Source organism: Platichthys flesus, chromosome 9 (assembly GCF_949316205.1).
Source record: "Platichthys flesus chromosome 9, fPlaFle2.1, whole genome shotgun sequence".
Taxonomy (NCBI): Eukaryota; Metazoa; Chordata; class Actinopteri; order Pleuronectiformes; family Pleuronectidae; genus Platichthys; species Platichthys flesus.
The window spans coordinates 14,072,080-14,098,311 of NC_084953.1; the positions used below are offsets into that span (position 1 = coordinate 14,072,080).

At 41.8% G+C, this 26,232-nt stretch overlaps 1 protein-coding gene across 1 annotated transcript in view; it reads left to right on the plus strand.

The window, feature by feature from the left end:
• agbl4 (AGBL carboxypeptidase 4) overlaps positions 1–26,232 on the plus strand; it is a 279,201-nt gene that overhangs the window by 122,265 nt on the left and 130,704 nt on the right. Inside the window, exon 4 of the mRNA XM_062394806.1 lies at positions 394–488. Coding sequence (XP_062250790.1) covers positions 394–488 — 95 coding nt within the window. The remainder of the gene's footprint in view (positions 1–393; positions 489–26,232) is intronic.

Sequence of the window (26,232 nt, forward strand, 5' to 3'; positions counted from 1 at the left end):
TTATACGGGCTCTTCCTTGGGTCACGTCCTACCCCACAGACAATTTAATAGAAATTTGAAGTAATATTGTTAAATAAAAAAACATTTATTACAATTATTGTTATGTCTGTTTTGCTTCAAACATTTAGCTGGATTCTAACCTTCAGGACCAAATATTAACAGTGGCTCCTGGAACTCTTTGAACTCTACGATTTTCCTATTAAACACGTATATACACGTCTGATACCCTGCAGTCTTGTTGTCTTCTGGCTTTGTTGGCGCACACCTGCATTATCACAACAAACCTTGGATAAGCGTGATATGAATTTGCTGTGTTGCTCGTAAGTTTGTGCTAGTAGTAGTCGAATGCTTTGTGAATTAAATGTCTAACCAATGTTTTTAAATGTTTTTCAGAGAGTCATTTTCAATGTGGTCAACTTCTCCAAGACCAAGAGCCTGTACAGAGATGGCATGTCTCCTGTGGTGAAGTCCACCAGCAGACCTAAATGGTAAGTAGGCCAACTGCATGAGCTCTTCAATGTGAATGATTTGTTCTTTACTTTGTTAATAATACTTCTATAAAATTCTCATTGTGCTACTTTATGCAACAACTTTTCTTCTCTGTTCGACACACCACAGTCCCTCTCTCTCTCTCCCTCCCTCTCTTTCCTCACACACACTCCTGCACACACACACAGTCTCTAAAGACTGATATTTTATATTTCCTGAGTGGATGCGTCCGGGTACATTAGCATGTGATCCATTGGTTGCCAGTATGACGGCTGTCTGATGTAATAACGCTTGACTGATGGAAACAAACACGTGCCTGTGTGTGTGTGTGTGTGTGTGTGTGTGTGTGTGTGTGTGTGTTTGTGTGTGTGGGAATTAGTAGGTGTGGCACGAGGGAATTGGGCTGGTGCAGTGGGGGTGGGCACTGTGTCTGCCGAGCAGGCTGGTGTATCCAGTGGGTCGAGTCCGTCCAAGAGGAGCCCTGACATCTGTCATCAGTTGATGGAGGGCATCAGCAGAAAAGCCCGGCATCTGCCACCCCGAGCTGTGTGCGTCTGCTAGCCTAGCGCCAGCACCAACCATGTCATAGCGTGCTGGTCGCAGGCTAATGAGAAGAGACAATGGGCACGACACCGTAGACAGGAAAGATGAACTGCCGCATGTGATACTGTGCAGTGCATCACTACGCAGCTCAGCTCGGGCGCCTCACTCTCTCTCTGTGTCCTGTATAGCTGCAGTTTTTTACTGTTTCTCTATCGTGGTCGTGGAGAAACAAATTGTTGTCAGGGCCACTGCTGTTATTTCATCCTGCCAACAGTTTATTTAAAGTGAAGTTGGCGAGTGCTTGCTTTAGAAAGGACGTTATATCTCAGGTGAATGTGATACTGTCAGTTAAGCTACTGTGTGGACAGTGCTACAACACAAACCAACACTAGTCCCCGTTTTGAAGCTGTGGTAATTTAACTCAGATAGTCATTTACTGCCCAGTAATTTTTGTCCCAGATTATGAGAACTTCCACTTTCTGAATGGTCTTGACTTCTCATTTGAAATAATCTGTAGTGTGTAAAGGGTTAGTTCGTATAGGAGACTCGTTGGGTCATTCGGGTCCCAAAGCTTTTCTTAATATGCTAATCATACAACACTGGGCATGTTTATGTTTCACTAAGCTCTCATAAATAGGTATTTAAGTGACAGACACAATGGGAGGTAATGTCGCCGAGGCCCGACTCCATTTACCACCTCAGGCTAATACTCTTTTAACCGCTCCTCTCAGCGCTGTGCCATTTAAGAGGGCATCTTGTCTCATGCACTTGTGTAGAGCCATTTCTAACTGTCTGGGGCTCCCAAGACCACAGCTGACATTGTTTGTGTCCCCACAAAGTGGTCAAGATGCTTTTAACACAACCACTTCTGTTTGACTTTCCGTGAGCACAACAAAGCACAGACAGCTCCTAAAGTAGCAATCTTCTTTTTGACAGTTACAGATATGGAATAAATAAAAAGGCAGAGCGTGGAGAGCTTCGCCTGTCTCATCCAAACTCACACAGGACAGGATAAAGCAGGTACAGAGAGAGAGTGGGCGATGGAAAGAGAGAGAGAGAAAGCGAGGGAGATTTGAAGAGAAACAGACGGAGAGAGGGTGGAGGCAGAAAAACACAAAGTACAAGAAAGAGAGATTACTGAGACAGGTAGACAGGGAGGAGAGAATGAGAGAGTGAGCTGAAAAAGATTGCTCCCCCTCTCTCCCCACCGCCCTGCAGCCACCACCCCACGTCTATATCTATCAAAAGAATCGTCAGTATTAGCTCAGGAGTTGAAGCCTTTATCTCCCCGTGCAGGTGCCTCATGTCCTGGGGTCCCAGCATCTTTTGACGCTGGAGGCTGCGGGGCTTGGCTGGCCTCGGCTAAGCTGGACGTCTCAGTGAGAGACAACTGGCAGATTACAGTCCTGCAGGACGTTCACAGCTACAGGTGGAGGGATCTATCCTCTGCTCCTTCCTTTATCCCTTTCTCTCACATCCCTCACTCTTTGACTCCCCCCCTCCAGCCAGGAGACATCAGAGCTGACAGAGCTTTACTGTATTATTTGGCATTTAAACACGGGTAGGCGTTATATACTTGATAAATAATGAATACTGGATTGACTAATTAAAGGGGATTGCATTCCTTTTTTAAATGGGAGACCGACTGATGCCTGTGTCAATGATCAGAATGTGAAAAAGTAAGTCAAACAAAATTTTATTCAACTCCATCCACATAGAAAGTGGAGCTTCATATTTTCTATACTGATTGGTTTATTTTTGGCACCAAGAAGGGGAATTCGATAAGTCACCGCCTGAAATCTATGGAATTAAACTGTCCCTTGTGATTGGTAATTGACTTTAAGTAGAAGGAGGAAAAAAACGCTATGAAATTGAGAAAAGTCAAAGAGTTTCTGAGACCGAGGGAAGAGCGTGAACATTTTTTGTTTTTTCTATGAGGCTGTCGACGACAACAGCCCCCTTGGTGACACTAGGTGCCAACCACACTCCCTGCAGTCTGCTTGTTGTTAGACTGCTAGAGCAAAGAATTGCCCAGCATCCTTATTTTCTGAGATAAGCTAATTAGAAACTCAGGGAGCGTGGTGTAATGCAGCTGCTGGAGGCCGGACTGCCATGGGGCGGGGTAATGGCCAGGATGGCTGCGTGAGTCTGACTGCATCAACCAACAGATGCCTCCTACAGAGTCCCGTGTGGTGCAGAGCAGAACTTATCAGGGCTTTATCACTTTTATTATCAATAAAGTTGCACATTATTTTCTAAATTAGTCGATTGTTCATTGTTAATGTGCATGCAATGTTAAAAAAGGATGAAAAGGATCCACCGCAAGAGGCTGATGGATGAACAAATCAATTTACTAATTCAGAATCTTCCGATGTTAAATAAAATACACCATCCTCTCTTTGCAAAGATGCAAAGCTCTTATGTGACAGCATTTCTTTTTATCGTATACGCTGAGCCGTTGAATAACATATGATTAAATCACAATTTACTTGTAATTCGGATTTGTCACTACCTAAAAGTCATGTCTTCACATCATTTCCAGCTTATTATATCTGTGATGCATAACATATTGGAAATGTTCAGATGTGTGGTGTCTCTTTTAATTAACTTTCCACTCCTTCGCCAGTCAGTAGGTGTGAGGATAAAAATAGCTACACCTCTAACTGAGCTAACAGATGAACAGTCAGAGTTGGAGGAAATTGGTTGCCAAACACTGCCTCTGAAGTTACAAGCAGCCAACCTTGATCAAGGGTAAAACGCTTTTTTTTCTTTTTTTCTTCTTCTTCTTCTTTTATTGGTGGGAGGCAACAAAAGCAGGGGAGCGCTTCTCAAGCAGTTGTGCTCCGCTCTAAGCTGGGGGAGGCTGTCAGCCAGTCCGTCCATCCATTAGTCTGTAAGTCCGTCGGTCTGCTGGTCCGTCAAGCACTTCCTACCAAAATCCTTCCTGTAAGCGTGTGATGCAACAGCATAGTGAAATTCTATTTGGAGATGTCTGCCTCTCCAGTGGGGTGCGTGGTAGCAGTAATTGTTCTGTCAATCAGCACAGCTCCGGCCTGCCTGCTTCCCTTGCCACTTGTTAAGCTCTGGCAGGGGTCTAGGGGTGAGGAGAGGTGATGCAGGAAGAGGGGAAGAGAAAGGATACCACCACTGCTCTGTGTGTCTCTCATCGCTCACCTTTGTCTGTCTTTACATTGTTTTCAGGCCTGTCTGCTCGTCCTCTTGAGTTCTCGCTCTCATCTCTCTTATACCAACTTGTTTTCCCTGTTTTAAAAAACAAGTTAAATAGTTTTATCTATGTACGCTTTACTTATTTCACTTTTTCTATTACTGATTTCAGGTGAATTTTGCTCTGGTGACCAGTTAACTCCTCTTAGTCCACATATTTAGTCTGATGATCTCAAACCCTCAGCTCCATTGTGAACCTCAAATAATATATGTTTTGGCCACTTAAGGACAGAAAAAAAATGACCAACATATTTAAAACTTGACATTGTGATCTTGGTAACTTCTCAGCAGTAATTATATCACTCCTTTTTCTTATATCCACTGTGAATACACAATAGCAGGTAGTCACTAACTTTGTCTGCTGTTAAGTGACGACAAAGACTCTATTTAAAGATGGATAAGGTGTCTCAACTTCCTCCCACAATCTAGAAATGCAGCTAAATATCTCAGATATGAACTCTGCCATTGCTTACGAGAAAACAACAAACAATGAGACAAGATACACAATAAAACACCAAAGAGTAGTAATGTGATACAAATTTATTGATGTTGGCCACCTTACATTTGATGCTTAACGGTGAACTGACGCTGATCTTTTTACATTCATTATATTTTAAAGTGACTCTCATTCTGATTGGAAAATTTACTAAAGACACGGATTAAGTGAATTTGACATTATATAGCAGAAGTAATGACGACCTGCTGAACTGAAGTCCCACAGTTCAAGTTCTATAATGGAACCTCCTATATCTAGGAACACCAACCTTACTGCCACCCTGCCATGCTGTCCATCTGAATCCAAACACAGTGTGACAGTAGTGAGGGAGACGGCCTCTCTCTCTCTCTCTCTCTGACAGAGTGTCAGGGACAGGCAGACTGTAAAGGTTGTGTCAACCGCAGCAGAGCCCCGCGCTGACTCCTCCCCGCGTTCAGTGAGTCGGCGTTCTCCTCGCCCCGCTCCCTCCCTGCCGCTGAGCCACTTGCACAATTAACCATGTGGAGCGCCTTTTAATAATAGACCTTTTAATTGTCGACAAATGAAGAGTGATGTAAAATAGCTAATAGCTTGTGCTAATTAATAGGAGAACTGAACGCTTGTTAATTAAGGGCAAACAGGACAAGGACTGGCTCGGGTGATTTGAGCAATAAAACCGAGACTAACGATTCATTTCCAAACAGACTTGCTTCATAAAAACATCAAGCGACCCCGGTTTGCCGTCAAAGATCATTTGAGGCTTTACCGTCATCAGCAGTGTAACATAGACACACACGTAACAGAGGTATTCACAGAGGAAGTGTAAACACGAATGTTCTAGCTCCCTACAGATGTGCTGCAACAAGACAAACCACAATTATACACTGTCTTGATGTGCATAATAACAAGTGTTATTTGCTGCAGCAGGAGTCCCAGTGGTGTGATACAACGTCTGAGTTGCTTGTTTACTATTAAAACACTATGTATTGAAATGAATAAATTCCCTTTCTGGTTGTTGACTTATATTGCAACCAATTCATGTTGATATTCAGCACCGGATCTGTCTGCCCCACATATTTCCCCCTTTGCTCATTTCCCTGTGGTGATAATTCCTAGATATGAGGCTAAAGGAAGCAGACGGATTGTCAGCCAAGGTTTAAAACGTTCACCGTCTTCCTCATGAGACCAAGAGTAGTTTCACTGTCGTTTCACATCCACCTTTCTCAATTTCACAGCTTTACTAGGATCTTTTACTGTAACGTAATATTATTACAAGTATCTCCTGCCTGCGGCCCCTATATCTGCATGGGCGTGTGCGTGTTTAATTTCAGACAGAGACAATGTCCTGTGCTGTTGCCTCTCGCTCTGAGGCTCATTTTGGAGTGGGAGCAGTAGCAATCATTTGACAGTCTATGGGTTTTATATACGATTTTTAGATTAAAGAAATGTTATATATGATGTTCCTTCTCTGTCAACATTGCCTATGTGATAAGGGAGACGGACAAAATCTTTTAATAAAAACCAAGTGCAGGAGAAAGTGAGACACACACACACACACACACACACCAAATGATCTGTCACTGGTTTGACTGCTGAGAGGAAATGGAGTGATGTGTGAATCTGAGTGAATATTTGGAAGGAGACGAAGGGAGTACCTGATGTACTGAAGCTGTGAACACGGCTTGGTTAGTCTCGCCAAAATGTGGAGTGGTGTTCATGTTCCGGGGGCAAGTGATTCCCTTTCTGCCTCACTCCAGTTGTTTTTAAAGGTTTGAGAGAGGAAAGTAATCACACATATTTCAGTTTTATTAGCTGAAATAACACCTCTCTCCATCTCCACGCCATCTTTATTCTTTTTTGCGTAGGACAAACCGGCGAGAGAGGAGGAGAGCACGATACAGCCCAGTCAACTGCATGTGACGCTTCCTTGTTCACGGAAACTCATTAGCATGCTGCCAGAGGAAGTGAAAGAGGATTATGTGGCAGAAAATAATGGGAGAAAATCTAACAAATAGATTAATAGATGAGAATGAGGATGTGTGTGTGTGTGAGTTATAGCGTGTGTTTGTGCCATTTCCTGTAGAGGAACGGGTAGATAAAAAAGAGAGAGAGAGCAAGGGGTATTGTGACAGAGAGGCAACCTGCTTCTGGCTCTCCATTCAACCCACAAATGACTTACCTGGACAGTTTTATGTTTGCCTGGAGGAGAATTAAAAAGGCACTTCATTTCCCCTTTTACAGGCTGGGTACGCATGTCAGCGCTGCCCTCCCTGAAAGTGCTCTAATCTAAATGCTTTTGTCAGGGGAGATTTGGTAGATTGCAGCAGGCAGAGGTACAAATTGGTTGTGTCATCTTATAATGAACTAGGTGAGGCGTTGCAGTTTTTCGGCAGCCAACAGTCCCCTGATTACTGTACTTAAAGTCAGCGGCTGCTTTTAGTACTGTCGGCCGAAGACCTCACCTTCACCCCTCTGTGTTCAGACAGCCTGTTCTCCTGAATACTGCACAATGTTTTGTTAGCGTAGGCCCGTTGAGGCACGAGATTAAAATCTTGCTACTTTGTATTTTTTAGACAAATCAACTCCTCATCACATACCAGGTTTTTGCATACTCTGTCCAACAGTGATGTCTGCGTGCTGTGAGGGCTTTCTGTGATTATTGGGAGTGCTCAACAAAATGACAAGGTGACCCCCTCATTCCATCTAAGGAATTATGGGTATCTCAGTGACATATTTGCATGAAATATTAGCTTCCTTAAGTGCATTTAGGAATATGTACATGACAACTCAAGACCATAAACTTTGAACAAAAGTGGTCGACATGACTACTCCCGAAAAGGGAAGCCAAAGAATATCAATCGTCCAATAGTCAAGACAATCTTCAAACTTAAATTTAACATGTTATGAATGATTTTTTTTTTAACACATGTTTCGACTTCTGTGCGTTGCTTCAGATAACACCATATGCCCAGGATGGCAGCCTTTGTTTGAGGGATATTTCTGGATCGTAGGAGAAAGTGGCGACTCATCGTCCATCTTTATATACAGTCTATCTTTTAACTAAACAGCAGAAAGATAGGGACTGGCTGTTTTTGTGTATTCAAGAGTTAAGGGCAGGAGTATCAGTGCAACCGTTTGATACCAAACTCGCGATGCAAAACTTTTATGGTTACATTATACTATGTCAATAAGTGTCAATATGTGTACAAATTGTGTGATGTAGATTCTACTGCCCTTAAATGGCCCCAAAAAACATCTGAAAACTGAGATTGACTCGCGATTCGTCATGCAAGAGTGTCTATGTGTGTGTGTCTGCGTGTGTCAGACACTGTTATGAATTCATATGGCTCAGCTAAGTCAACAGTGGTGTTAAGCAGGTTCCAGCTCCACAGATGCCTCAGCACGGCCAGTTTTCGTGCTTGGCAGCCCCACAAAACTCTCTCTTTGGAAAAAACATTTTCCCGAAGAAATCCTTCTCATCCTTTTAATTGCACTCATCCCTCATCCTCCTTCAACGTTGTCCGTGTTTTTATACGTCCGCTCTCTTTGCGTAGATATATATCAGCATAAGTTTGTAAAGACATAGACACATACGCTCAACCTCCATTATCTCTCAACCATTTGCTTTAGGTAGCTGTCATTTGAACATCCGACTTTGTTTCCACATCTAAATCTGTGTGCGTGTGTGCATATGTGTGTGTGTGTGTGTGTGTGTGTGTGTGTGTGTGTGTGTCAGTTTGTATGTGTGTCAGTGTGTGTCTGTGTCAAGACACTCCTGTGGATGTGTTGCTTGTATGATTGAAATGTATTGTATGTATTGAAATGGGTCTCCTCTCTGCTTCTCATATGTGTCTGGGTGTCAGAGATGTGAGCAGTGAAATGGTGTGTGAAGTTCAGGGGATTGGACTGTCTCAAAACTCTGATTTAATTACTGCAGCAGACCTAAAGTTCCAAGACGAAAAGATGTAAGAACAAAAAGAGAGGAGGTATCGAGATGACGTGTTGCTAAAGTAATGATTTACTCCTCCCCTCTCTTCATTCAAGCCAATTCAGTTATCCATATTATATACATCCCATTATAACATCAAGGGTTCATTGTTATATATTAGCCCTTTATTGCTCCAGTGCTTGCTCAAAGGCTTCTTATCTGGTTATTGTTTATACAATATGTTTATATAGAGTAGCTCAAATTACAATCTAATCATTCTGTGCATATGTTTGTGCAGAGATAAATCCCCTCTGGGTGAAACAGGAAGTTGCCATTAATTGAGCTCTCATCACCTTATAATCATCTTGTATTTTCGTGTCAAACTTGCCTTTAGCCTTCAGGATGTTATGGCGGTTTCCGCATTGATTGACGTAATTTGAGAGTGGCCACTGTTGAATCATCAGTCTCTCTGTCCACTCGCAAAATGGCCATGTAAGAAGGAAGGGAAACAAACCTGTGTCTCTGTCCACTGCACAATACATGGTAACAACTCAGGTGAGCAGCGGGAACCACAGTCCAGCAGCTAAGCTTTTGTTTCCCAAAGAGAGAGAGAGAGAGAGAGGGAGAGAGAGGGAGAGAGGGAGAGAGGGAGAGAGAGAGAGAGAGAGAGAGAGAGAGAGAGAGAGAGAGAGAGAGAGAGAGAGAGAGAGAGAGAGAGAGAGAGAGAGAGAGAGAGAGAGAGAGAGAGAGAGAGAGGTGCCACACACCCAAGCTGTGTGTGTGTTTTTGCCTTGGGTGTGTACTCATCATGTGCACATGGCCTCCTCGGTGATGTGTGCATCTGTTTGTACCCGCTCGTGTTTGTGTTTGTCAGCATGTTTGCTGACGACACTGTAGGACATCAGGGTGGGATTGCTCTGAATGTGAGGAAACAGCTCATCTGAATATAGATTGGTCCCATCTGGAGGCGCTTGGCTTTGGCCCTTCATAATTTCATAACTAGCTAAGCATCTGGGGCCCGCTAATGAAACTAAAGGCAAAGGAGAAGGCCCAGGGCTAGCGACAGGCTGCTGGTAGCTGTCAGGAATAGAGGGTGGAGGATATGGAACGAAGAACACTGCAAGAATGGATGAAGGGGAGACATAGGCCAGGAGCAGAGAGTGCGTTGAGAATATCAGGGGTCTTAAAGAGACCTAGATGACTCCTCTGAGAGAGTAGGCAAGACAGCCAAGTAGGCCATTAGAAATCTGAGCCATAAAATGAAGACAGTGGTGTCTTTATTGTGGCCCATTAACTCGGATGTTCATGCGGAGATAGCTGCACTGTGTGCCACTGTAATGAGCAATATAACGATGTCACAGCATAGAATGATGCACTGTTAAAAAAACACTGGTTAAGTAGAATTATGTTAATTATTAGCATCAGATTTTCAGGGCAGTTCAGATCTTAATAGCTCACCTGAATACCGTGGATGGTTCACAGGTAAATCCCAGCACCATCCTCTCCCGTCTGTCATTTTCATTTGCATGAAAAAGAAGAAAATTGAAAGGAGACTATTTCAACTACTTAAAATCATGAATGCTGGTAATGCTTTAATGTCTTTCAGATTTTTACACCACTTGCTGCACATCTTGTCACCTTCCCTCCAATAACGTGTGTGACCCTGAGCAACTGTACTGTCCACAGTGGCCACTTCTCGTGGTTTGCGTAGGGAATTGAGAGCCATAGGCCTTTTTTCTTAAACTTTATTATTATAGCTCCTTTTTTCCTTCCTTAGCATGATTTCCCAGTGGAAATGAAATGAAAGAGCAATTGGTTCTCCTTTTTATTGCTGTCATCTTTGTTTTCTGGCCCAGAGAGTAAGATTGCCTGATCTCGGAGAGTTGTACTTTTAACCCCCCCTCTCAATCTCAAGTCACAGGGAAGAAAAACAATAACAGGGAAAACAACAATCAGCATCAAAATGAATGAGCCTGAAACTGGAGGGCCACCAGAACGCCGACACCCACCAGTTGTTTATGATGGGATGAGTCAGTCGGAGTCTGTTAGTGGCCTTCACTGTCTGCCAACTCCCACAGTCCAGAAATATATGTTTTAGAGGAGAATAGAATCATTGACAGTGTGGAGGGGAGAGAGGGATGTGTGTCAGCCGGAGGGGGTGGCAGAGGGTTATAAGGTGAGAAAAACTAATGGAAGGGAGGAAGTAGGTGCAAAGATGTGGGTGTTAAAGGATAAAGGAGGAGGTGGAGGGTAGGAGGAAGGAGGAGGACTCCCCTGAGGTTTGGACTAGCCCTGCAGAGACATGATGACGGGGGATCAGTCTCCTCGTGCAGAGCGTCTCAAATCATTTATTCATCGGCTTCATTAAGAGAGAATTACAAGGCTGCTTAAAGACCCCCAGGTCACTCAGTGTTCTCTATCATCACTATTCTTAATGAAATTCTCCAGTGTGTCCCAACTGTCGTTGTGGATTTTGAAGAACAATTACTGTCAACTGAAAGCAAACTTTGCAGCATTTATGCCAGTATATTTGAAATGATCATAGTCTGCTGATGGTGTGGCAGCTAGCACTGTTGCCTTATTATCAAGAGTCTCAGCAGAACCCCTCCTGTGTTTGCAGTCCAAAAACTTGCAGATTGGGGTTAGGTTAAGTGGAGAATTCTAAATTGACCGAAGCTGCGATTGAGAGTGTTTATGGTTGTTTCCGTCTGTATGTTGGCCCTGCCCCATCCCCGACCCTCAAGGGAGAAGGGATATACAGTGATTCCCATTAATTACCAAGCCACGGTTTCATAATGAACCAAAAATGCTCTGCACTTCTCACCTTGTTTACTCGTGTGGCTACTGTGTACTCTCGCTACCGTGTACACCCGCTACAGCATACTCGTGCTATGGTCCATAACGTTTTTACCGTCCACATAGACAGTCAAGAGTAGTTTATTCAGCTGCAGTTGTGGCTGGCAATGGTTTTCTGACTCTCACATGAGAGCATGTGCATGTGCATCGTCTTTACCGCAATAGATTTTATTAATTCTGTGGAAAACATTGGGTAAAGATGGATATTCTGCTATTTTGCTACTAATATATCATTCAGTAGTATACATCAGTGCAGTTGCAGATGTAAACAGTAGAATTTCTCATTTAATGTAATGACACAGAGTGATTTGGGTAAATTGTGCATCATTCTCATAATTAATGCTCTTGATTTTGAAACAGCAGACAGCAACCTTCATTAACAGCCGCTATCTTGCTGCCTATCTCATCTTACTTCAGCGAGCAGACAGTACAACACAACAGTCGCCGTCCTCTGGACCTTCACACTTGTAATTATAACTGAGGAAGATAATTAGGGAGGTGGAGGGGAAGACAGATCTTGTCATTCAGAGAACAATGCCGTCCAATCTATTCTTGCGTTTTCGACTTCCTGAATTATCAGCTGACATGTCAGCGCAATCAGCCAGGAAGCCCCTCGCTCCGTCTGAATGCCATGAATGTCAACACACAAACCTCTAATCTAGTTACGATCCAGTGGTTGATGACATCTGAATATGCATTGGGCAAAGACTAGTGTTCATGTTGCTGTTGTCTGTCAAAGGGCAGGATAATCGGATGCTCCTTATTTAGTTGTGGTGCTCATATGATATAGTAAACGGATTTAGTTTGTACCATGCTCCACCATGAACTTAGTTTCATGGTATCCATCCAGGTGCCACTTCAGCCCAATGGGTGAACGGACAAAGGGACAAACCATCATTGTCGTCCCTAAAGCCACACTGTTGCATGGCTATGGAATCAAATCTGCAAAGCTGACCACAAGAACAACAACACAAAACACTAAAACTTTTTTTTTTACTTCTATTTCTTAGAAGACTTCAGTTGATGTTCTGGAAGATGCTTATATCTTTCTGAATATTGTTTGAAATAATAATTATCAGGGGAAGTAATCTCTGGGCTTAGGGCCTGGCATGTGCATGTTCCAGGCTCAGAGTAAGCTAGTATAAGCAATGGAGATACATATCTATAGTGTTAAAGTATGGGGACCCAGTGATGCATTCTATTCAACTGTCTGTAACAATGAATTAATTTATAAATAAAAATGTTTTTTGATGCATTCGGTGGCCAGGTAGGGATTCAAATGTGTTATGATTTTTTTGACGTGGGCCTGAGATTTAAATAGTGAAGTAAATGTACACACTAGGCCACACACAATGGGACTACTCCAGAAGAAATTAGTAATGAGCACCAGTCTCCTTCAGGACATGTCCGGATGGGACTGGTGTTCATTTTGAGATTATTTGCTCTGTCAGGCTTGTTGTATGTTTTTGTCAATACAGACTAGTGCATGCACATTTTCCTAGTGGGTGAGTGTGTATGCATGTTGATATGGGCCAATAATTTGTGTGAGTGTCAGCATACATTCACATTTCACTTAGTGTGTTTGTTTGTATACTGGGTCTTCGCTCAATCTGGCACCTTCCCAGCTCCCCTTGCCAGACCAGCAGCTGGCAATCACAGATTGCCCACTCATCAAACCACTCTACCACTGTGGCCACAGAGTTCAAGGGGACTGTCAAAGAGCAAGCTGAGGAGCCTCCTCGCTCCTTTAACATCAGCGCACTCCTGCACCACAGGCACTGAGTGGCAAAACTTGGCCAGTGAGCCCTTGAATAGAGTGGACCGGCGAGTGAAGTACCACTGAAAGTTTGACAAAGGCCTAAATAAAGAATGAAAGCTAATGTTTTTGGCATTGAGGCATCCTGCTCTGTTGTTTTCCATTGCAATTGGGATTCCTTGGCTGGGCAAGGTGCCCCCTTTCTTGTCAAAAAATACAGTGTTAGGATTTTTGTTGCTGACAGACACAAACACAGCAAACTAACAAATTCTGCCAACAGCAGCCTTCAATACTCACTAAATAATGAAATGACAGAAAATACCTCTGTCACCTTGTGTTAGTGGTTTGTGTTCTTAGATGCTCTAGCAGTCCTGTGTTGGTTCTAAGGTTTTGATAGATGGGTAGGTGGATAGGTGGGTGGCCTGTTGGTGGAATGGTTAGTAATGATCGCTGACAACAAGAAGGTTCTTGGTTTGAACTTGACCTCTAACCAGGGCGTTTCTTTGTGAAGTTTTCATTGTATCTCTGTGGCTTTTTACCAGGTACTCCAGCTTCCTCCCGAAGTCCAAATACATGCAGTTCAGGCTCTTTACATTGTGTGAGTGGTTCTTTGTGTCTGTATGTTGGTCTTACTATACGCTAGGTGACCTGTCCAGCAATGGATGACAGATGGATGGATGGATGGACGGACAGACAGACGGATGGTGTCCATCTGTGACCTGAAGCTCTCAGAGTGGAGTCTACTCTTTACACTGAGATTTAAGCCTGCAATTCATATTTTTACACAGCAAATTTAACTAACTAAAAATTGTTTTCCTCTCTGGTCCTGGTTGTGTCCACTGCTGATCGGTGTTCTTTGTCTCACCCTCCTGAACACATTCCCTCCCTCCTTTGTCCTACTTAGCCAGCTTCTGCAAAATCACTTATCTTCACCTTGCTTCCTCTGTCTCCTGCTAATACACATTAGCAGCCAGCAGCCATATGTAATAGGGCTGTGCGTACCCCTGCTGGTATAATGGTTTCTCTGACACTTCTCCCATTAAATTTGGTCAGGCAGTGCTGCACAGGAACCCTCTGTACACTCTAAAATGTTGTTATATAACTACCATAAACAAGCCGGCCAGTGTCAGTAACTTAGGGAATAGCTGGTATAGGTTTTCTTTTGTGTAGTTTTACTTTTCCCATTTCCACATTTTATCTCTTTCAACTCATCCAAATTCCCCTACCTTTCGGCTATAATTCTGGGACACATAGCTACATTATGAAACTCATCTGGTTACAATGTGACTAACTGGACATGTCGGCTGTGCCTAATGGGTCTTTTGTAATCGTCGTTATCTCTACAGTACGGCGGCAAACAGTAACTAGATAGCATCGGCTGCCTCCTTCCTCTGTGTGTGGCGAAAAAGTCAGTGATAATGTGATCATCAGCGGCATCCTTAACTGTTACTGTGACAAACGAGAGCGCTGATCCCGCCCGATAAGCAACGTATTCATTTGTGTAATTAAAACAGCTTGTCTCATCGTGGTGAGGGGTCATTTTAGAGAATGTTGGAATTAAAGCAGGTAATTAAGTAAAGCTCCCGATAAGAAACCCCACAGAGGTGGCTGCCTCTGCCAGTAGGGAAGGCAAACTTAATCTATCCCCTCTGCAATCCCACAAGGTCATTCACTTATTAAAGTCTGATGCCACCACCACTGCTCACCAACATGATGGAATATTGGATGTACTTGTTGGGAAGGCAGGAAAGAGAGAGACGCAAAGGAAACAACGGGTGATGAGAGGCGCACACAGCGCAGGGTAAAGTCTATAAAACTACTACTACACAGAATTAAGGCAATTAAAGACTGCTTGTTATCTTGTCTATGAGAACAGCAGAAAAACTTGTACAGCAACTAACACCTTGACAAAGATATTTGTTTGGCCCATGGAGTGTGGCGTTAATTATCACAAGCTGATTAAAGGCACCGAGCAGGAATGGATGTCGTTTGTCTTGCCAGCCTTAGACACTGCAGCAGCCAGCCTGGGTCATTATTCCAGGGGCCTTTCAGAGTTATTTTTAGATATGCGGTTGGTTTCCCAAATGTTTCTCAGCTCACAGGTTTGCTCTATTTTACATTGAGTCAGTAGTACAGGTCGATCATACAATAATCAGTCAAAATGTTTGCATTAGAGTATGGTTTTGTTTCCCCCGATCATTCTAGTCGGCTATGTTAGAATCCCTAAAAAGCACACCCACAGCTGACAGTCAGTGGCAAAATACAAAATATTTGTGTGTATTCTTTTGATGAAGTGCTTGGATTTTGAGTGTCAAAGCACAAGGTCGCTATGATCTCACAAAGTATAGTTTTTACCTTATGAACACAAGATCTCAGAAACACCTTGAGTGAAAGTATGTGTGTCTGAATGCACTACTTTAGTATCTAAGTATTTTCCACCACGTTTTGGTGTTTTTTGAAGTAGTTTGTATAACTTGACAAAGATGGACATTCTATATTGAAGTTGTCCATCTTTAATTGTTAACCACCACTGCTCTGTCTTTCTCAGGTCTCTCCCTTGTTCTTTCTAACTATCATGCTCTTTCAGTCTTTATTTCTTCATGTGTGAGTGAGTATCACAAACACAAACCCACTTACACACACACACTTACATGTACACACGTACACTTACACGTGTACACACACACACACGTAAAAATACAACCCTCAGCACAAGCCCTCTCAAGGCCAGGAAAACAAATATGCCCATTTTCCTATTTGATTGGGTGTCAGCGTGGGGAGGAAGGGGGACAGGTGTGATGCATAAAATGACCCAGCGACTCCATCACGACAGCTTTATGGTGAGGAGGTGTTTCAATCACGCTACTGCCCTGGAAGGCATCAATCAGTGCACACATGCAGACACATACACACGCAACAAACACACCAGTACACGTTAACACATTTGCCTCATGATAACAGGGAAAGGCCAGCAGAGCAGTTGAAGCAAGTGCAGTCTTTGCTCAACATACTCAACTTTAAATTAAATACTGGATATATGTTCATATATATTTTTTACTTTTTTAATGATTCATTATTGGAGGAGGTCATCCTGTTCTTATAAGAAAAGTCACTTAAAAGACAATGCAATGTGTCACTTACTACTAACAAGGTAGCAATTATCATTAAAGAGTTTCATCTTTCATCATAGTCTTCAATGAAAAAACAGGCATATGTAGAGTTTTAATATCTATGAAAAGGCCTTCGCAAAGGTCTGCACTCTCTGAGTGCCCTCTCTTTTATGCTTCCCTCTCTGTCAAATGGCCCCTGATGGAGCTCAGATCTGCTCCTGTTCAAACTGTTTTTCAGCTCTATACTGTTGCTACACAAATGTCCTGTCCTTCAGACTAAGTCCATCTCCTCATGCTCAGGCTCACTCTGGACATTTGTAATGCTTATGTCAATATGATATTGACATACATTGAAAAGTTGTCACTGAGTCTAAGGGCCAAGCACAGGAAAAAATAAGGATAAGACTTGTTTTTTTCTTGTTTTCATTCAGAGAATAATTTCAACATTTTGAGAACAAAATTTAAGTTTTAAAATAAAATTCACATTTTTAGGAATAAATCACTGATATATATAATAATTATAGTATATATATATATATATATATATATATATATATATATATATATATATACTATAATTATTTCATTATACTGCCCCAACAAGATATATTGTGTAGACGGAATAATACTTTACAATACAGTGGTAATACTATAGGTGTTTGAAGAGATTGTACTGAAAACTGTCTTCTGAGAAGGAAAAAACACATAAGCTTGGAGAGATGGGACACTGGCCGTTTACATAGCTGGCAGCTGCTCCTCTAACTGGATTTGATGGACCACAGGATTTGACTTTTTTCTTAACATTTTAAATTTAAATGTATTTATTCTCGAATACAAAATAATCTCGATTTCATTTAGTTTGACTTAAATCTTGACATTTCCAACAGATCCTCATACTGAAAAAATAAATACTCAGGCCTTGCACTTATAATCCTTGAACACCCATTATGGGCAGTCACTGTTTAGCCAGCGAATCATAACCAGAGTTGTTTCATTTTTGCTAGATAAGCATTCCTGTACACAGAGGTAAAGTTGTATATACGGTACATGCAGCATCTGGGCCAGCAGAGTGGTCCAGTGAGTAAGGAGACTTTCATGTCAGTCCACCCCCCCCCCAACCCTTGAGTTTATGCGTCTGTATTGTGTTTAGCAAGTGTGCCCACCAGTGTCATGGCGGTTCTTTTGCAGGACACCCTGCCCTTTCCGCGGGCGAGTATGAATGATTCGTTTACCCTTGGGCATTTTTGCAAATTCTCTCTAAAAATTGTTGATATATTGTTTGACTATTCAGACCCCCCTGCATTTACCCAACCCTCGATATGTTAACACCTCTCTTCTTTTATATCCCAGCACAGTTGTAAAAAGTCACAGTGGACTCACTGTGTGGCTGCAGCATGTGGCGGACACGCCTGTACAGCTTCCTTTTAGCCACTGTAATAAAACGCTGGGGAGCAGGGAGAAGGTGTGTGTGCACTTGTGTGTGTGTGTGTGAGCAAGTGTGAGAAAGAAAGAAAGAAAGAAAGAAAGAAAGATGGAGACAGAAAGGGAGGGGGCAGCATTGTGCATGCATGCGGGTGTGTGTTTGCGTGTGTGTTGTGAGGGGTTAAATGAAAGTCAGCGTGCTCACATGGGGCATCATAAGTAGACAATGAAAAATGAGAGTAGAAAAGCTGTAAGGCTAGTTTCCCTGTGGGAACCGCTACAAGCAGGTGATAATCGCTCTGTGTGTGTGTGTGGGTGTGGTTGTGTGTGTGTGTGCATTTGTGTGGGTGGGTGGGTGTGTGCTGTGTAATTCAGTTAGTAGGTGAGAGAACAAAATGATACCTAGTGATCACACCAAACATTTCACGTTGCCTTGATGTGCGTGCATGTGTGTGGCTGGTGTGTATTTTCATTAATCCTTTGCATTTCTCAGACCTGCCCATCTTATTATGGCACGAACACATTTCTTTGGAATCTAATTGTCAAATATTATCAGTTCGGCAGTCTGCTCTTGTACATTTCTTATTTCTACAATCCTCCATCTTCAATGGGTTCTGTGTTAAAATGACTCAAATCTTATATATTTAAAAATAAGTTGGTTTCACTTTACTTTCATTTTAGAGCAGCACTGTATTGATGAGAAGGTTTTGATGGTTTGTTTTTGTACTTGTAAGGAAAGGCGCTTACAGAGCCTGATCTGGAGTCTGTCAATCATGTAGTGGTTTGTATGTTTTCTGACTGTCGAGCTAGATTTTCCTTCCACTCTGTAGGAGCAGCAGTGAAGAAGAGGTCAGTGATTGCCTGTGATATTTTTTGCTTTTATTCTGAAAGCACCATCTATATGGATTAAGAATAGAAAATTTAAGTCTTGTAGCCTTACACACTAAAACATGTATGGTTTTTATCTCCTCTTCCTGTACACACAGTGAGTGCAGAACATTGCACCTGTGCTTTTTCAGTCTGACCACGTATTGTGACCGTACAAACATAGCTCTGCCAAGAATAACATTGTTTCTCTCCATGTTAAAAAGTGTATATGTATCTGGGTCCACTCAAGTTATTCTTTACAAAAAAATTCAAAATTTTAAAACAATAGGAGATTAGTAACAGAACTAGTAGTATAAATAAGTAGTATACATGATTTTACATCATATTTTTGTGTTCACTCATTCATACAACACAATAACACTGTAAACCATTGCCTGAACTATTAAGTGTTACCTTGTTGAACTGGTCTGGATGTAATTATCTATCTGTTTGTTGTCTATAGTGTATTCTAGGTATGGTTTTTAAAACATTTATTTATTATTTATCTATAGCTTTGCATAGCCTACATGCAATTTCAAAGTTTATATTTTAAGTAAACTTATATTCATTCTATTGTTTAAAAGTAGCCTAAGTATATTATATATTTATTAATCTGTCAGTGTGTGTGCAGTTGACAGGGGCTATACAATAATGGAAATTGTTTTATTTATTTTCTTTATTGGCTGCCTGGCTGTCATTAAGTTAATGTTAATGTTTTGAAATAAAACTTACACAGTAAGTACACAGTATTATTATTGCCACTGGTCCATGCATTACTTGCACATCACAGTCTTATTCCCTTGTTTAGCAGCAGTCAGGACTAACATATAACTGTTCTTATCTCATGTCAGTCCAAACAGGGCTCTCCTGACAAGTGGTATTTGACTCTGTCAGAGACTGACACGGGCAGAGAGAGAGAGAGAGAGAGACAGAGAGAGAGAGAGAGAGAGAGAGAGAGAGAGAGAAATAAGAGAGAGAGAGAGACAGAAATAAGAGAGATTGAGAGACAGAAAGAGAGACAGGCCATTCCACAGCACCGGGATGTGAAACACTGCCAATGTTTTCATCGCACTCGGACCTCTTTTTCTCTGATAGAATGATCAGCATGTTCTCGACACAGGAGATTGAAAATTACCATTCACGCACAAAAACATGGCAAGGACAGTCAATTATCAGTGAGGCTTGTTTTTCTCTCTGTGCCGACCATTTGCACAGCGTTCCTGTGAGAAAGGGCTTGTGATGTAGTTAGGAGATCCTGGTCAGTATGATATTATGTGATGGTGTCTTATTAGCGTGTGCTGTGTACAGACGGGGAAAAGGTCATAATGTTTCTTTGTTCCCATGGCCCTCTCTCCTCAATTAGGGCTAATCACCAGAGCCCAGCATTGATCCAGCCTCTCAGGTTTTCTCATGCCTGGATATATGTATGTGAGCCGAAGCATATGTGTGAAACAGAGAGAGAGAGAGAGAGAGAGAGAGAGATAAAGAGAGAGATAAAAAGAGTGAGAAGCCAGACAGCGACCGGGTGAATCATGTCCATCCATGTGCCCATGCGAACATGTGTGTAAATGAAAATGCCATCCTGTGATCTCCCCCCCCACTGAATGATTTACCCCTCTGTTGTAATGGAGCAATTCCTGCCTTCTTTTTTTTCCTTTCCCCCATCTCTTCTTTTCCTCCTCTTTCAATCTACAGTAAAATATTCTCCCTTTTAGCTCTGTGACAAGTCATCTGTCATTCTGAACAGCAAGAGAACAGGCACACCTGTCTACGGGGCCATATATGTGTTTGTGTGCGTCTGTGTGTGTGCGTCTGTGTGTGTGCGTGTTTTTGTGTGTGTGTGTGAAGTAAACTGGGAAAATGGAGCCGTTTTTTGCTTTTATCTGAGTCATAATAATGAGCTGATTTATGCCTATATTTTACCTTTGTTATATCAAACCTGTCTTTACTTTAGGGAACAGTACAAAGTTGCAGATTGCATGAAATTGACTTCTTTCCCAAGCTCTCAGAAATACTTTGATAAACAGAATATTTATTTCACTCAGACTGTGAACCTCACAAGTGTTTTAAACTTTAGGCTACACATCCACCGTTTTCCCAGGAGCAGTTGCCCTCTTTCATTTGTTTTCTTTCTTAAGTGTCCTGGGAGTTGTTTTATATGTTTAGCCATGCCAGATATTCAACTTAATGATATTTAACTTTATGGAAGAACAATTATTTTCTGTAAGTGCAGACACACTGGAGCCAGATGAGTTAGGCTGACATGTTCCTGATTTAGTGATGGCCATGGCTTGTTTTCTTTAGATTAGGTTCTGTGATAGGACATCTCAGAGCTTTCTCATGATACATTTTGTTAAGATATAATGTTCTTGATAAGAAGCCACAATTCTGCATTTAGATCAGAGTGGACAAGCAGAAGCTGACTGTTCTCCAGACTCAAACTCACTCTCCCAGAGGAAAATATCAGTTTACTGTAAAAGTGTAACTTTCAAGAGCCTGACTAAATATAAGTATAATGCTTTTGCTTTGTGCAAGCTCAGTGAGAAGCTATAACATATAAATGATTTACCTCAGCTTTATAACATATTTTGCTGATTATCAAGTGTTTGTGTCTATAAAGAAGAGTTTACAAACTACAACCTTCAATCAGAAGCAAAAATCTGTCTTTAAACTGAAAACAGATAATAATGTGACATTTACTGTGATAATTATCACCATCGATTGATATATATATACTAATAAAGTGTAAATTTATATAGTTAATGGAATTATCACCCTATTAGGCAGGAGGATCAATACATTTGTAACCAGATGTAAAGCTGTTATATTAAATATAAAATCCCAGCTTTTATTATATATTGGAAATGTGTTAATGTGTCCAGCTACACCTGGCATCTATTGCACTGCTGTACATCTTGGGAGAGGGATCCCTCGCACGTGGCTCTCTCTCAGGATTCTACGTCTTTTCCCCCTCTTCATGGGGGGGGCTATGTTGGTAGTTTTTCATTATTCTCTCTGATCGTTGAGGACAGATGATGTCGCACCTTGTTAAGCCCTATGAGACTATTCCTGATTTGTGAATGTGGGCTATACAAATAATAATTGATTGATTGATGATTTAAATCCTACCTTCGTTCTGTGTTTAGTCTTTGCTACATATCAATAGTTCATGGTGATGTACTGGATTCAGTAGATTGTAAAAGAGAACAGTGGTCATTTTTTATCTACATGTTTGTAAAATCGATCTGCTCTTGTTTTGTTTTTGTCACTTGACAAAAGGAAAAATATAGAATCCTACCAGATTTTCACATGCATATTTAACAGTATTTTTGCCCAGTGTGAATACAGGATAGTATACATATTTATTTTTCTTCCACAAGGGTATTTCTTTCAAATGATATTGTGAAATATAAGCACTATATCACAGCATAGATTCATGTCTGTTTTCTATATTTATATCTTTGACGTTCAAGCAAGCAGCTGTCTGTTGTGGTGGAAATAATAGGCTGGCTTTTTGAGAGCCCTAAGCCTTTAAGGGCAGTACGGCTCTGGCTGCTGCAGCCACAGGCTCTCTTCTGTAATAGCCTGTAATTCCTTCTGTCTAGTATAATCACCAACACAGCCTGACAGCATTCACACAAACGGACAAACACACACACTTTATGTACACACACACACACACACACATAGCGAGTGAGTGAAAAACAGTGAGAGGAGAAAGGCTTTTATCCATGGGTCATATTCCAAAGCGAGGAGGTCACAGTCAGTTGTGCACAGCTGTCTCTGTGTTTGCAGACACTGTGCATGGACGTGTGCCTCTGCACACCTGTTGAGAAGAAAAGAAAAGAAAAGAAAAGAAAAGAAAAGAAAAGGAAGAGAAGATTGTTTAGGCAGTGCTGATACAGTAATATGGTTTTGTGCGTGTGGGATTTGTCTCAAAACTCTTAGGCGACATGTGGCTCTCAACAACCTCACAAGCCACTCACAGTGATGCAACAAAAAGTGTGTGTGTGTGTGTGTGTGTGTGTGTTTTTGGGGTGGGTGGGGGAGTTGGCTGGTACAGGTGCTAGACTCCCCTACAGCCCTGTGTCGGCCGGAGAAGTTAATTGGCAGCATCTGGCTGTCTGAGAGACCTAGCGCCCATCCAGCTACCCCTCTCCCTCCTTCCACCTCACCCTCTGCTCCACCCTCCTGTGGGTGCTGTTATCCCTGGCACACACATGGCGACACCCGTCTGGCTGCGGGCTGCAGGCGTGGAGTGTATTCTGTGTGTGTGTGTGTGTGTGTGTGACATACAGGGGAGTAGGGAGGCAGACAGGGCAGCCAGGCCCCCAGCTGCCACCTTCACACCAGGGGAAATGTGGGCAGACAAGCTGGCATCTTTGTGCCAAGGCCAGCAAAACCCTCAGGGAGGACGGAGAGGGAGGCAGAGGCAGGGTGGAAGGAGGAGGGAGGGGCCCCAGGAACAGATAGAGATTTTAGTTCAATTGCACTGATCCTCTGACAGACCCTACTGGGACCTCACATGTACCTCTCGTGTCAGGACATTGACCTAACATGTGCCTTTTAATCGTATCTTTTTCGTTCCTGATTTTAACCAAATATTTCTCATTTATGATCCAAAACCTCTACCTGACTTTAGTGTTCTGACTAGTTTTAGGTACTTTCTTTAGTTGACTGTGCCAAACTTTCCATTCATGTTCTTAGTCCACTTAATTGCTTTATATAACTAGTAAACGTACTGCTTATAGACAGAAGAAGAAACAAATTTTTCTATGAATCAATTTCCCACTTCTAGAAATCAGCCCAAAAATTATTGATTATTTTAAGCCAGCATAATATTGGAGGACATCATCTACGAGTTTGCATATACTCTAAATTGACTTCAGGAGAGGTGACCTTGTGATCACCCCTCATTGTGTGGTCTCTGAATGAGTCCACAACATCTACAGCCTTAGAGTATTTATTAACTTCACTTGATTTCATGCTACTCACCAACTTTTAAAGTATGTTTTTGTTATTTTGCCTTTATTTCACAGAGAAGAAATTAGAAATATGATTTGACAGTAGGTGAATTTCAATGATCTGGCTGTTCAGCATGTGGTATGAGGATTTCTTTACAGTTTCTTAACATTAATAAAAGGTAGGAACCCCTGGTTATAGTCCTGGAAACAGCAAATCATCAGATGTCTAACAAACAGAGTTAAAAATACATTGCATAATTTTAACATGACAAGACAAAATGTGAAAATAATATAATGTTTTACTAAAGTTTAAATTAATTAATACAAAAGTAACTTTGCACTGCATTATTCAACCTGTTGGTTATTTCTTTCACAACAAAAAGTCGTTCTGATCAGTGTAATGGACGACAGACGGTGAGCTCATCTCTGTGTGGAATTTAATAAGTGATTTCAGAATGTGTCATGGTTGTTGCATTGCCTTCCACTCAGTACGTTTCAAGAGAGAATGATCTCATCACTCTGTGTGACCTTATTACACACACACACACACACACACACACACTCTCTCTCAGACATACACACACACACTTGTATCACTGTAACTGGCTTGACTCATGTAAGAGTCAGACACAGTGAGATCAGCAGATATTCTCACATTCACCTAAAGTTTCAGTCATATATATATAAAAAGTATTTACATAAACAAATGATGTACTTAAACAATTAAAACCATACAGCCAGACAACAATAACTGATGGATTTACAGTTTTTTATTTCAGTTTGAAATAAAAACTGTAATTGAAATGCACTTCGAATTTGCTCATTCAACAGATGGAATAACATCTAGAAGAATGAAAAGTAAAGAAAAATCTAAGAATAAGATGATGGAAGAAAGAAGAGACATTGTCAGAATCGGTCACTTGCTGTGCTACTGTGTGCACATCCCCATTGGACTGCCATGTGCAAATAGAGTAATATCTTCTGTATGATCCTATGATCAATACACTGGTTTATACAAATCTTATATGTTGGTACTTTGTGTGTGTGTGTGTGTGTGTGTGTGTGTCTGTTTGTGTCTCTGTCTCTCTATTGTGTTTTTGCATGTGTTATGACTGTTGGAACATTATTATTACGACTCAGTCTGGCTCCAGTCTGTCTATTAAGTTCACACTTTACACACACACACACACACACACACACACACACACACACAGACACACACACACACACACACACACACACACACACACACACACTGATTATGTGATGGTAGTATAATGTTGCAGTCTGGGAAATGCTGCATCACACAATAATAGATGGCCAGTCCCTCTTTCCTCTTTCAAACACACACACACCATCAACCCACCCACCCACCCACCCACACACACACACACACACACACACACACACACACACACACACACACACACACACACACACACACCACCCCCTACCTCTCGCATCACACACACAGAGCCCACTCCTATCCTCCCACTCACTCCCACCAGCTTACTCACCCCTGCTGCTCACCCGGGGTTTAATGCTGACATCATCATTTTATTACACTGTGTGTGTGTGTGTGTGCTAGATTTTTGTTTTCATTTTTTATGGTTGCCTGTGTGTATTTCCTATGTGCCCCCATTATTCCAGACAAATGTGCACCTGCCCTGTTGCCCCATTGGGGACCAGTGGCGCCACAGTGGCGAGGGCACACTGATCATCTGCTTTCTGCTAATTGCCCTGCTGCCCCACAAGACGCAGGGGAGCGAGCCACCAGCAGACCCAGCGTGCTCAATCTAGTCGAGACCCCTCTGGGATCTATATATGAGAGAAGCTTTTACTTTATGACGGCAGTTGAGGATTGATTTGGAAAAGCTGACAGCGTAGTCCAGTGAACCGTTTTTTTTTTTGTGAGGATGATCACGAAAAGGATTATGTGAGAGGCGACTCTAAACTCTACACACATATCGTTTTTCACATCGAATCTAGAGCATTAATTTAGCTTTTAATCACGAGGTGCATATGGGACTATTTTACATATTACAGTTTCTGTAGTTATTGTAGGTTATGGGCAAGGTAAAGTATTATAAATACACAGACTTTTCTCCATGAATTGCTTTTCCATCTTTTCAGGTCAGCACTCACTCAAAGGTGTGGCCCTCTACTGGTCCAACCAGGCCCTGTCACACTAATGTCACTATTAAAAATACATTTTACCACAACCTGAGGAATTATTCAGTTTACTTGAGATATATCTCAAAATAATCAGTCAGACGTCTTTAAATGACAAACATCTGCAGCAGATATTTAATGATGACACATATCATCATAAAAATAATGAAAGAGAGCTGAAGTAAATAATTATTTTATATGTTTAATACATTTTCCCCATGGCCACTATCTCAGGGTGCTTAAGTTAGAGCAGCTGCTGCAAATCCTCATGTATTTATTCCACATGTGTGCCACCTCAGGGGTGATAACGCCTCCCATGTGAATGTATGAGCGCTGTACATCTCTCGCATTTTTATCAGACTGTAAATGGAGCAGATTAGGGGTTTGAGTTAGAGGTGTAGTGAAGTTAACTAACCGTATTTCCA